Here is a 13,850-nt window from a genome sequence, read left to right as displayed (position 1 = left end):
GCCAGGTGTTGTTATTAGTTCATTATACTCTTATATTTGATGATGACAATCAGTGTTTCACAAGTAATGATCGAGCAATGAGAGAGGGAAAATAATCATGATATCAATTCATACATTCTTCTAATATGTGGCGTTGCTTATAGGGTCGAATGCTTCCTAACTTCTACTGCACTTGAATTTCCACTTCTCCCATTGACATCAATGCAAAACTCCCCCTATGCCCCCTATAGTGAATCCTGCAGTGGTTCCGGTCTCTTGAAAAGCAGATTTCATTCAGATATCCCTCAAAAGGGACTCCAGTCCACTACAATACAATAGAACTACCTTAGAATCTCTCTCACCGTCACCACAGTTCCATTCCAACAGCAAACCACTCCTGACACAAGAACTCAGTCAGACTGAGCCTTACTAGGCCTAATGCAACAAAACGGAAACTTAAAACTCAGTGTACATTATGTTGATGGGGGTTGGCTGGCGTCTCATCATCGGCGTGGAATGTTCTATGCTCGTTCTCAGAAATCAGAGTTGTAGTCGGTGCTGGGAATCATTCGGAACTTTTACAGATAGAAATAGATTGAATAGAGCCGGCACACTTCCCTTATTCTATCTGGTAGACAATCATATCTGTTCTATATGATACATTTCTATCTGAGTTGCAGTCTGTGCTGGGAAACATTCTGAACGGATAGAAATAGATTGAATAGAGCTGACACTCTTCCCCTATTCTATCTGGCAGACAATCATCTGTTCTACATGATACATTTCTATCTGAGCATTCTGTAACGTTACATCCTCCTGAACAGACTTGTCCGAGTTATCCCCTGGGGCATCATGGGAGAGATAATAGGCGAGAAAGAGCCAACCAATGAAAGCAGTCCAGAGAGCGGACCGACCAATCAGCATAGAGCAGTGCGGCAGGAACAGTGGGCGTCCTGTCCCAGTGCATTGTGGTCCGTCGGTCGGAGAGATAAGCAGGCATAGCTGGTGTACAATCAGTTCAGTGCTGGATCAGGAGCAACAGTGAGGAGCCAATCAAACTAAAGTATGCAGCAGAGTGGGCGGGGCATGTGACTGGGTAAGAAGCAGTTGGAAAAGCAGTTAACTAACCTGGTCCCAGATCTGTTTCTGCTGTATAGCCAATGATCCATAGGAGTTGGCAGGACAGCACAAACAGATCTGAGACCAGGTTAGTGCAGACACACTCATCTGTAAAGTATTGCTAATTACTTTAACATGGAAACGTCTTCACCTACTGCTTTCTATAGCAGAGGATGAGCCTGGGCGTCGGCGTGTATGTACAGGATCTGTCATGGCTTAGGATTAGGTTACTATAGTCTAAACACGTTCTGGGCATATTCTCTTTCTTTCTACCTCTCGTTCCTCCTCCATCACTCCCTTCAGCAGAGAGGAGTAACAGGACAGGTTGTGGTTAAAGCGTAGAGCAGATCGTAGCAGAGACAGTAGCCTCCATCACTCCCTTCAGCAGAGAGGAGTAACAGGACAGGTTGTGGTTAAAGCGTAGAGCAGATCGTAGCAGAGGCAGTAGCCTCCATCACTCCCTTCAGCAGAGAGGAGTAACAGGACAGGTTGTGGTTAAAGCGTAGAGCAGACCCGAGCAGAGGCAGTAGCCTCCATCACTCTCTTCATCAGAGAGGAGTAACAGGACAGGTTGTGGTTAAAGCGTAGAGCAGACCCGAGCAGAGGCAGTAGCCTCCATCACTCTCTTCAGTAGAGAGGAGTAACAGGACAGGTTGTGGTTAAAGCGTAGAGCAGACCCGAGCAGAGGCAGTAGCCTCCATCACTCTCTTCAGCAGAGAGGAGTAACAGGACAGGTTGTGGTTAAAGCGTAGAGCAGATCGTAGCAGAGGCAGTAGCCTCCATCACTCCCTTCAGTAGAGAGGAGTAACAGGACAGGTTGTGGTTAAAGCGTAGAGCAGACCCGAGCAGAGGCAGTAGCCTTCATCACTCCCTTCAGTAGAGAGGAGTAACAGGACAGGTTGTAGTTAAAGCGTAGAGCAGATCGTAGCAGAGGCAGCAATCTAAGGGTTACAGTACTATAGCCCATAGAAAAACAACAACAAAATAACAACTTAAGGGGATTTTAGTTCAGTCTGAATTCCAGTTGTTGAGTCTTGAGGTTAGATTGACAGGAAGTAACCTAATAAGAGTCATGTCTATTCTCTGTTCCATCCACCAGAGATAGAGGACAGACCAACATGAATTCCGGCCGTGCGAGAGCGGGTGGGCGTCCTGTCACATCTGACTACAAAACATCGGTCGTCGTTTTCTATTCATTTCTTGACGATTCCACATGCTGAATCGTCACCGCTCGTGGACACCCAGCGGGACACCGCTCGTGGACACCCAGCGGGACACCCAGCGGGACACCCAGCAGGACACCGCTCGTGGACACCCAGCGGGACACCGCTCGTGGACACCCAGCGGGACACCGCTCGTGGACACCCAGCGGGACACCGCTCGTGGACACCCAGCGGGACACCGCTCGTGGACACCCAGCGGGACACCGCTCGTGGACACCCAGCGGGACATCGCTCGTGGACACCCAGCGGGACACCGCTCGTGGACACCCAGCGGGACACCGCTCGTGGACACCCAGCGGGACACCGCTCGTGGACACCCAGCGGGACACCGCTCGTGGACACCCAGCGGGACACCGCTCGTGGACACCCAGCGGGACACCGCTCGTGGACACCCAGCGGGACACCGCTCGTGGACACCCAGCAGGTGATCTACTGCGCAGGGCAGACGTTGGTGTTGGTCTATCTTCCATCTTTGGGGTTCAGTTCACCTGGACAGACATCATAGGAAGGGATTCTGACTGTGCTGCTCTCCCAGAGACGAGATGGAGGAAAGAGGTAACAGGGGCTGTGGCAGCCCAGGTATGTCCAGGGCTCCATGGGTGGGCTGGGTGAGGGAGGAGGGCAGGCTGGCCGGCTGGTGGCTGGCGGGTAGGGGCAGAGAAGCACTGTAGGGCAGGGAGGGAGGACCGGAGGGGGGGACGGGGGATGTGGAGCTGGGACGCATCTGATTCAGAGTGAGACGAGGCTGTTCACTCTGGAACGGGTTGAGGGGAGATGGAGTACTCAGACCTGGAGGGGGGAAAGAGATAGGGGAGGAAAGAGCAGGGGGGAGGAGATAGGGGAGGAGAGAGAGCAGGGGGAAGGAGATGGGGAGGAGAGAGAGCAAGAGGGGAAGGAGATAGGGGAGGAGAGAGAGCAGGGGGAAGGAGATAGGGGAGGAGAGAGAGCAGGGGGGGAGGAGAGAGAGCAAGAGGGGAAGGAGATAGGGGAGGAGAGAGAGCAGGGGGGAAGGAGATAGGGGAGGAGAGAGAGCAAGAGGGGAGGAGATAGGGGAGGAGAGAGAGCAGGGGGGAGGGGCAGAGAGAAAGTCAGTAGAAGCACTTTTAACCATTACACGTTAAATGTTTAAATACTTAACCTGCGCTTAATTATTAAGTTTGTCCAGTAAGCTGCAATAGGATCAATGGAATAGTCCCAAAAGTGCAAACTTCAACCTGCAATTGCCCCAGGTCTGAGTAAGTAACTGAGTAGCACTTTACATGTAAATTGGATGGGGTACATGGTTTGCTTTAGAGCAGGGATATGATTAACTGTGTTCACCTGAGAGGAAGGGGTTTTGGTCTGTGTGTGTGAGTGACTGTTTCAGTGTTCACCTGAGAGGAAGGGGTTCTTGGTCTTGGCTGGGGGGTTGGCTGGTATCAGGCTGTCCAGATTGACCAGGGAGGCCCCTGTGGGCCCCAGGAAGGATTCAGGGGTCCGGCAGGTCCGAGGGCTGGGGACCCCCAGACTGTCCCCTATACGAGACAGATCAAACAGCTCCGGGCTGCCCTCAGCCTCACCTCGACTGTTCAGGCTGAAATGACCTCCGTCCATCGCCTCGTCAAACAAGTCACCATCTAATGGAGAGTACATAAATATATGTTTAAATGTTCAAATATATTTAGAAATATACAGTGCCTTCGGAAAGTATTCAGACCCCTTGACCTTTTACACATTTTGTTAAATTACAGCCTTCATTTTTAGAAATTTTAGCAAATGTATATATATTTTTTTAAATGATACCTTATTTACATAAGTTTTATTTATCCTTTATTTTACCAGGTAAGTTGACTGTGAACACATTCTCATTTGCAGCAACGACCTGGGGAATAGTTACAGGGGAGAGGAGGGGGATGAATGAGCCAATTGTAAACTGGGGATTATTAGTTGACCGTGATGGTTTGAGGGACAGATTGGGAATTTAGCCAGGTCACCGGGGTTAACACCCCTACTTTTACGATAAGTGCCATGGGATCTTTTAATGACCTCAGAGAGTCAGGACACCCGTTTAACGTCCCATCCGAAAGACGGCACCCTACACAGGGCAGTGTCCCCAATCACTTCCCTGGGGCATTGGGATATTTTTTTAGACCAGAGGAAAGAGTGCCTCCTACTGGCCCTCCAACACCACTTCCAGCAGCATCTAGTCTCCCATCCAGGGACTGACCAGGACCAACCCTGCTTAGCTTCAGAAGCAAGCCAGTAGTGGTATGCCGGGTGGTATGCTGCTGGCCAAGTATTCGGACCCTTTGCTATGAGACTTGAAATTGAGCTCAGGTGTATCCTGTTTCCATTGATCATCCTTGAGATGTTTCTACAACTTGATTGGAGTCCACCTGTGATAAATTCAATTGAATGGACATGATTTGGTAAGGCACACACCTGTCTATATAAGGTCCCACAGTTGACAGTGCATGTCAGAGCAAGAACCAAGCCATGAGGTCGCAGGAATTGTCCATAGAGCTCAGAGACAGAAATGTATCGAGCACAGATCTGGGGAAGGGTACCAAATTCTGCAGCATTGAAGGTCCGCCAGAAAACAGTGGCCTCCATTATTCTTAAATGGAAGAAGTTTGGAACCACCAAGACTCTTCCTAGGGCTGGCCGCCCGGCCAAACTGAACAATCAGGGGAGAAGGACCTTGGTCAGGGTGATGACCAAGAACCGGATGGTCACTCTGACAGACCTCCAGAGTTCCTCTGTGGAGATGGGAGAACCTTCCAGAAGGACAACAATCTCTGCAGCACTCCAACAATCAGGCCTTTATCAGTACTTCCTGACGAAGGCCATGCAGCCGAAACGCGTCGGTTTAAAAAAAACTTTGTTTCTATTGAACATGCCATACTAATAAAGGCATTTTAATTAATTATATGAAGAGTGCCTTGGTCCTCCTTTCTTTGTGATGACCAATTTACCCCTTTTACCAAAGAGCACCTTCTATCTACCAAAATATACTATAGTGTACCTTAGTAGCGCTTCCCTTCCTCCTCTTTCTAATCAGGCCTTTATGTTCGAGTGGCCAGATGGAAGCCACTCCTCAGTAAAAGGCACATGACAGCCCGCTTGGAGTTTACCAAAAGACACCTAAAGACTCTCAGAGAATGAGAAACAAGATTATCTGGTCTGATGAAACCAAGATTACATTCTTTGCCCTGAATGGCAAGCGTCACGTCTGGAGGAAACCTGGCACCATCCCTACGGTGAACCATTGTGTTGGCAGCATCAAGCTGTGGGGGTGTTTTTCAGCGGCAGGGACTGGGAGACTTCAGAAGAGGCAAAGATGAACGGAGAAAAGTACAGAGAGATCCTTGATGAAAACCTGCTCCAGAGCGCACAGGACCTCAGACTGGGGTGAAGGTTCACCTTCCAACAGGACAATGAACCTAACCACACAGCCAAGACAACGCAGGAGTGGCTTCGGGACATGTCTCTGAATGTCCTTGAGTGGCCCAGCCAGAGCCCGGACTTGAACCCAATCGAACATCTCTGGAGAGACCTGAAAATAGCTGTGCTGCAATGCTCCCCAAATACAGGTGTGCCAAGCTTGTAGTATCATACCTAAGAAGAATCGAGGCTGTAATCGCTGCCAAAGGAGCTTCAACAAAGTACTGAGTGAAGGGTATGAATACTTACAGTACCAGTCAAAATTTTGGACACACCTACTCATTCAAGGGTTTTTTCTTTATTTTTACTATTTTCTGTGAAGCATGGAGGAGGAGGTGTGATGGTGTGGGGTGCTTTGCTGTCTGTTATTAATTTGGAATTCAAGGCACACTTAACCAGCATCGCTACCACAGCATTCTGCAGCGATACGCCATCCCATCGGGTTTGCGCTTAGTGGGACTATCGTTTGTTTTTCAACAGGACAATGACGCAATACACACCTCCAGGCTGTGTAAGGGCTATTTGACCAATAAGGAGAGTGATGGAGGGCTGCATCAGATGACCTGGCCTCCACAATCACCCGACCTCAACCCAATTGAGATGGCTTGGGATGAGTTGGATCACAGAGTGAAGGAAAAGCAGCATATGTGCTCAGCATATGTGGGAACTCCTTCAAGACTGTTGGAAAAGCATTACTCATGAAGCTGGTTGAGAGAATGCCAAGAGTGTGCAAAGCTGTCATCAAGGCAAAGGGTGACTACTTTTATTTCTTTAACACTGTTTTTGGTTACTACACTGACATTTTCAACCTGTCCCTGATTGAGTCTGTAATACCAACATGTTTCAAGCAGACCACCATAGTCCCTGTGCCCAAGAACACCAAGGTAACCTGCCTAAATTAATACCGACCCTTAGCACTCACGTCTGTAGCCATGAAGTGCTTTGAAAGGCTGGTCATGACTCACAACACCATTATCCCAGAAACCCTAGACACACTCCAATTTGCATACCGCCCCAACAGATCCACAGATGATGCAATCTCTATTGCACTCCACACTGGCCTTTCCCACCTGGACTAAAGGAACACCTATGTGAGAATGCTATTCATTGACTACAGCTCAGCGTTCAACACCATAGTGCCCTCAAAGCTCATCTCTAAGCTCAGGACCCTGGGACTAAACATCTCCCTCTGCAACTGGATCCTGGACTTCCTGACGGGCCGCCCCCAGGTGGTAAGGGTAGGTAATATCTGCCACGCTGATCCTCAACACGGGAGCCCATCAGGGGCTCAGTCCCCTCCTGTACTCCCTGTTCACCCACGACTGCATGGCCAGGCACGACTCCAACACCATCATTAAGTTTGCCGACAACACAACAGGCCTGATCACCGACAACAACGAGACAGCATATAGGGTGGAGGTCAGAGACCTGACCGTGTGGTGCCAGGATAACAACCTTTCCCTTAACGTGATCAAGACAAAGGAGATGATTGTGGACTACAGGAAAAGGAGGACCAAGCACGCCCCCATTCTTATCGACGGGGCTGTAGTGGAACAGGTTGAGAGCTTCAAGTTCCTTGGCGTCCACATCACCAACAAACTATCATGGTCCAAACACACCAAGACAGTCATGAAGAGGGCACGACAAAGTATATTCCCCCTCAGGAGACTGAAAAGATTTGGCATGGGTCCTCAGAGCCTCAAAAAGTTCTACAGCTGCACGGTCGAGAGCATCCTGACTGGTTGCATAACTGCCTGGTATGGCAACTGCTCGGCCTCCGACCTCAAGGCACTCAGGGGGTAGTGCGAACGGCCCAGTACAGCCAAGCTTCCTGCCATCCAGGACCTCTATACCAGGCGGTGTCAGAAAAAGGCCCTAAAAATTATCAAAGACTCCAGCCACCCTAGTCATAGGCTGTTGTCCCCGCTACTACACAGCAAGCGGTATCGGAGCGCCAAGTCTAGGTCCATAAGACTCCTGAACAGCTAATCAAATGCCTACCTGGACTATTTGCAAACTTCTGACTGGTATGTAAATGTGATATTTCTAAAAAAACGTTTTTTGTTTTGTCTTTATGGGGTACTGTGTGTAGATTGATGAGATGTTTTTATTATTTAAAAAAAATCAATTTTAGAATAAGGCTGTAACCTAACAAAATGTGGGAAAAGTCAAGGGGTCTGAATTCTTTCCGAAGGTACTGTATGCTTCTGCCCGTACATACATATGTTACATGTTGTTACATGATACATAGACATATGTTAAATGAAAGGTAGCAGGGGTGTCTGTCTGTCTGTCTGTCTGTCTCTGTGTGTGTCTGTCTGTCTGTGTCTGTCTGTGTCTCTGTGTGTGTGCATGTGTAGCCATAGGGAGCCAGAGATAACCAGTCACCTGTAGGGCTGCCAGTTCGAAGAGCATCTGGGATAGAGAATGGGTCTACTACCCCCGGGGTCTCCCAGGGGTCCGGAGGGGACAGGCTACGCTCCCAAGGAGGGGCGGGGCTACCGTAGGTGGGAGGAACCATCCAGGGAGACTCTATCACAGCAGGGGTGGAGCGAGCCTCCACTGCAGTAACAGGACAGGGTAAGGATTTACATTATTACACGTCTATAAGCAGATCATAAACACTACATTATAGCTACATAGAGCTTTATTAACATTATAGCTACATAGAGCTTTATTAACATTATAGCTACATAGAGCTTTATTAACATTATATATTAACATTATAGCTACATAGAGCTTTATTAACATTATAGCTACATAGAGCTTTATTAACATTATAGCTACATAGAGCTTTATTAACATTATAGCTACATAGAGCTTTATTAGCATTATAGCTACATAGAGCTTTATTAACATTATAGCTACATAGAGCTTTATTAACATTATAGCTACACAGAGCTTTATTAACATTATAGCTACACAGAGCTTTATTAACATTATAGCTACATAGAGCTTTATTAACATTATAGCTACATAGAGCTTTATTAACATTATAGCTACACATAGCTTTATTAACATTATAGCTACATAGAGCTTTATTAACATTATAGCTACATAGAGCTTTATTAACATTATAGCTACATAGAGCTTTATTAACATTATAGCTACATAGAGCTTTATTAACATTATAGCTACATAGAGCTTTATTAACATTATAGCTACATAGAGCTTTATTAACATTATAGCTACACAGAGCTTTATTAACATTATAGCTACATAGAGCTTTATTAACATTATAGCTACATAGAGCTTTATTAACATTATAGCTACATAGAGCTTTATTAACATTATAGCTACATAGAGCTTTATTAACATTATAGCTACATAGAGCTTTATTAACATTATAGCTACATAGAGCTTTATTAACATTATAGCTACATAGAGCTTTATTAACATTATAGCTACATAGAGCTTTATTAACATTATAGCTACACAGAGCTTTGTTAACAGTATAGCTACATAGAGCTTTATTAACATTATAGCTACATAGAGCTTTATTAACATTATAGCTACATAGAGCTTTGTTAACAGTATAGCTACATAGAGCTTTGTTAACAGTATAGCTACATAGAGCTTTATTAACATTATTATTTACTAACTGTTTCACAGACCCTTCAGATCTGCAGTCATCGGAGGAAGGGGTAGGGCCAAGGGGAAGGGTTAGGGAGTGAATTGGGACCGGCTGTTAGAGTTCGAGCTCTTTAGAGGCTTGGAGCAGCTCTTACCCAGTGAGTCCCAGGGGTCGGAGGCTGCCCCATCCCCAGGCAGGTGACCAGGCCCAGCAGCAGCCTGGGCCTGGGGGAGGGGGTGGTGGAGAGGGGTGCGGACGTTCCCCCCTGGCAGGATCCAGGAGTTGGCACTAGCAGTAGGAGGCACCTCAGACGACACAGCAAACACCTCCACCAGATCCATCATGGCTGACTGTCCACAGAGAAACAACACGTAGGTTCTAATCATTAAACACCTCCATCATAGCAGACTGTCCACAGAGAAACAACAAGTAGGTTCTAATCATTAAACACCTCCATCATAGCAGACTGTCCACAGAGAAACAACAAGTAGGTTCTAATCATTAAACACCTCCATCATAGCAGACTGTCCACAGAGAAACAACAAGTAGGTTCTAATCATTAAACACCTCCATCATAGCAGACTGTCCACAGAGAAACAACACGTAGGTTCTAATCATTAAACACCTCCATCATAGCAGACTGTCCACAGAGAAACAACATGTAGGTCCTAATCATTAAACACCTCCATCATAGCAGACTGTCCACAGAGAAACAACAAGTAGGTCCTAATCATTAAACACCTCCATCATAGCAGACTGTCCACAGAGAAACAACAAGTAGGTCCTAATCATTAAACACCTCCATCATAGCAGACTGTCCACAGAGAAACAACAAGTAGGTTCTAATCATTAAACACCTCCATCATAGCAGACTGTCCACAGAGAAACAACAAGTAGGTTCTAATCATTAAACACCTCCATCATAGCAGACTGTCCACAGAGAAACAACAAGTAGATTCTAATCATTAAACACCTCCATCATAGCAGACTGTCCACAGAGAAATAACACGTAGGTTCTAATCATTAAACACCTCCATCATAGCAGACTGTCCACAGAGAAATAACACGTAGGTTCTAATCATTAAACACCTCCATCATAGCAGACTGTCCACAGAGACACAACAAGTAGGTTCTAATCATTAAACACCTCCATCATAGCAGACTGTCCACAGAGACACAACAAGTAGGTCCTAATCATTAAACACCTCCATCATAGCAGACTGTCCACAGAGAAACAACAAGTAGGTTCTAATCATTAAACACCTCCATCATAGCAGACTGTCCACAGAGAAACAACAAGTAGGTTCTAATCATTAAACACCTCCATCATAGCAGACTGTCCACAGAGAAACAACAAGTAGGTCCTAATCATTAAACACCTCCATCATAGCAGACTGTCCACAGAGAAACAACACGTAGGTTCTAATCATTAAACACCTCCATCATAGCAGACTGTCCACAGAGAAACAACAAGTAGGTTCTAATCATTAAACACCTCCATCATAGCAGACTGTCCACAGAGAAACAACAAGTAGGTTCTAATCATTAAACACCTCCATCATAGCAGACTGTCCACAGAGAAACAACACGTAGGTTCTAATCATTAAACACCTCCATCATAGCAGACTGTCCACAGAGACACTATAGTACTCTCCATATGGCCAGTAACCAGAACAGTCAACACTATAGTACTCTCCATATGGCCAGTAACCATAACAGTCAACACTATAGTATTCTCCATATGGCCAGTAACCATAACAGTCACCACTATAGTACTCTCCATATGGCCAGTAACCATAACAGTCACCACTATAGTACTCTCCATATGGACAGTAACCAGAACAGTCAACACACTCCTCTGTATGAGCTATTTAGCGCCAACATAGTTTTGGAGGCCTTAGTAGAGAGTCAAAGCATAGGTAAGGGTTAGGGTAAGGCTAAAATATATGCTGAGATGTTATATCTTACAACTCATATAACTATCCTCCTATCCTATAACTCCTATAACTATCCTCCTATCCCATAACTCATATAACTATCCTCCTATCCTATAACTCCTATAACTATCCTCCTATCCTATAACTCCTATAACTATCCTCCTATCCTATAACTCCTATAACCATCCTCCTATCCTATAACTCCTATAACTATCCTCCTATCCTATAACTCCTATAACTATCCTCCTATCCCATAACTCATATGACTATCCTCCTATCCTATAACTCCTATGACTATCCTCCTATCCTATAACTCCTATAACCATCCTCCTATCATAGGATGGTTATAGGAGTTATAGGATAGGAGGATAGTTATAGGAGTTATGGGATAGGAGGATGGTTATAGGAGTTATAGGATAGGAGGATGGTTATAGGAGTTATGGGATAGGAGGATGGTTATAGGAGTTATAGGATGGTTATAGGAGTTATAGGATAGGAGGATAGTTATAGGAGTTATAGGATAGGAGGATGGTTATAGGAGTTATGGGATAGGAGGATAGTCATAGGAGTTGTAGGATAGGAGGATAGTTATAGGATAGTTATAGGATAGGAGGATAGTCATAGGAGTTATAGGATAGTTATAGGAGTTATAGGATAGGAGGATAGTTATAGGAGTTATAGGATAGGAGGATGGTCATATGAGTTATAGGATAGGAGGATAGTCATAGGAGTTATAAGATAGTTCTAGGAGTTGTAGGATAGGAGGATAGTTATAGGAGTTATAGGATAGGAGGATGGTTATAGGAGTTATGGGATAGGAGGATGGTCATAGGAGTTATAGGATAGGAGGATAGTTATAGGAGTTGTAGGATAGGAGGATAGTTTATAGGATAGGAGGATAGTCATAGGAGTTATAGGATAGTTATAGGAGTTATAGGATAGGAGGATAGTTATAGGAGTTATAGGATAGGAGGATAGTTATAGGAGTTATAGGATAGGAGGATGGTTATAGGAGTTATAGGATAGGAGGATAGTTATAGGAGTTATAGGATAGGAGGATGGTTATAGGAGTTATAGGATAGGAGGATAGTCATTGGAGTTATAGGATAGGAGGATGGTTATAGGAGTTATATGATAGGAGGATAGTCATAGGAGTTATAGGATAGGAGGATAGTTATAGGAGTTATATGATAGGAGGATAGTTATAGGAGTTATAGGATAGGAGGATGGTCATATGAGTTATAGGATAGGAGGATAGTTATAGGAGTTATAGGATAGGAGGATAGTTATAGGAGTTATATGATAGGAGGATGGTTATAGGAGTTATAGGATAGGAGGATAGTCATAGGAGTTATAGGATAGGAGGATAGTCATATGAGTTATGGGATAGGAGGATAGTTATAGGAGTTATAGGATAGGAGGATAGTTATATGAGTTGTAAGATATAACATCTCAGCATATATTTTAGCCTTACCCTAACCCTTACCTATGCTTTGACTCTCTACTAAGGCCTCCAAAACTATGTTGGCGCTAAATAGCTCATACAGAGGAGTGTGTTGACTGTTCTGGTTACTGGCCATATGGAGAGTACTATAGTGTTGACTGTTATGGTTACTGGCCATATGGAGAGTACTATAGTGTTGACTGTTATGGTTACTGTCCATATGGAGAATACTATAGTGTTGACTGTTATGGTTACTGTCCATATGGAGAATACTATAGTGTTGACTGTTATGGTTACTGTCCATATGGAGAGTACTATAGTGTTGACTGTTATGGTTACTGGCCATATGGAGAGTACTATAGTGGTGACTGTCCTGGTTACTGTCCATATGGAGAGTACGCTCCCCTGGGGAACTCAGACCACGCTGCCCCCCACGCTCCCTTGGGGAACTCAGACCAGGCTGTCCCCCACGCTCCCTTGGGGAACTCAGACCAGGCTGTCCCCCACGCTCCCTTGGGGAACTCAGACCAGGCTGTCCCCCACGCTCCCTTGGGGAACTCAGACCACGCTGCCCCCCACGCTCCCTTGGGGAACTCAGACCACGCTGTCCCCCACGCTCCCTTGGGGAACTCAGACCAGGCTGTCCCCCATGCTCCCTTGGGGAACTCAGACCAGGCTGTCCCCCACGCTCCCCTGGGGAACTCAGACCAGGCTGTCCCCCACGCTCCCCTGGGGAACTCAGACCAGGCTGTCCCCCACGCTCCCCTGGGGAACTCAGACCAGGCTGTCCCCCACGCTCCCCTGGGGAACTCAGACCAGGCTGTCCCCCACGCTCCCTTGGGGAACTCAGACCACGCTGCCCCCCACGCTCCCCTGGGGAACTCAGACCATGTGATCCTATACCTCACCCCCCCCCCCCATACAGACAGAATCTACAACCACCAAGCCTGTCAAACATACGGTGTGGAAATGGACCGACAAGGCCATTAGGGAAGTTAAAGGAGTGGCAAGACACCAGGGATTGGAACATATTGAAGGACGACAATGCCAACATACACGACTACACAGACAGGGTCACAACCTACATCAGTGGATGTGAGGAGAACTGCATACCATCAAAGACTTTTCTATCACACAGCAACAACAAGCCA

General features: G+C 46.1%; 1 protein-coding gene across 2 annotated transcripts in view; it reads right to left on the bottom strand.

Moving 5' to 3' along the window:
- Window position 1: 1 nt before the first annotated feature.
- The window catches only part of epn3a (epsin 3a), a 57,363-nt gene continuing 43,514 nt past the window's right edge, over window positions 2-13,850 (bottom strand). For both annotated transcript variants that reach the window (XM_071396611.1, XM_071396700.1), the window contains 4 exons: window positions 9,473-9,668; window positions 8,133-8,306; window positions 3,695-3,937; window positions 2-3,110 (listed from right to left, as the gene is read on the bottom strand). In XM_071396611.1, the coding sequence (XP_071252712.1) occupies window positions 2,821-3,110; window positions 3,695-3,937; window positions 8,133-8,306; window positions 9,473-9,668 (903 nt within the window). In that variant the 3' untranslated portion in view covers window positions 2-2,820. The remainder of the gene's footprint in view (window positions 3,111-3,694; window positions 3,938-8,132; window positions 8,307-9,472; window positions 9,669-13,850) is intronic.

This window comes from Salvelinus alpinus, chromosome 1 (assembly GCF_045679555.1).
Source record: "Salvelinus alpinus chromosome 1, SLU_Salpinus.1, whole genome shotgun sequence".
Lineage (NCBI taxonomy): Eukaryota > Metazoa > Chordata > Actinopteri > Salmoniformes > Salmonidae > Salvelinus > Salvelinus alpinus.
Note: the sequence above shows the minus strand (reverse complement) of the source record. Positions and strands in the feature narration are given on the sequence as shown.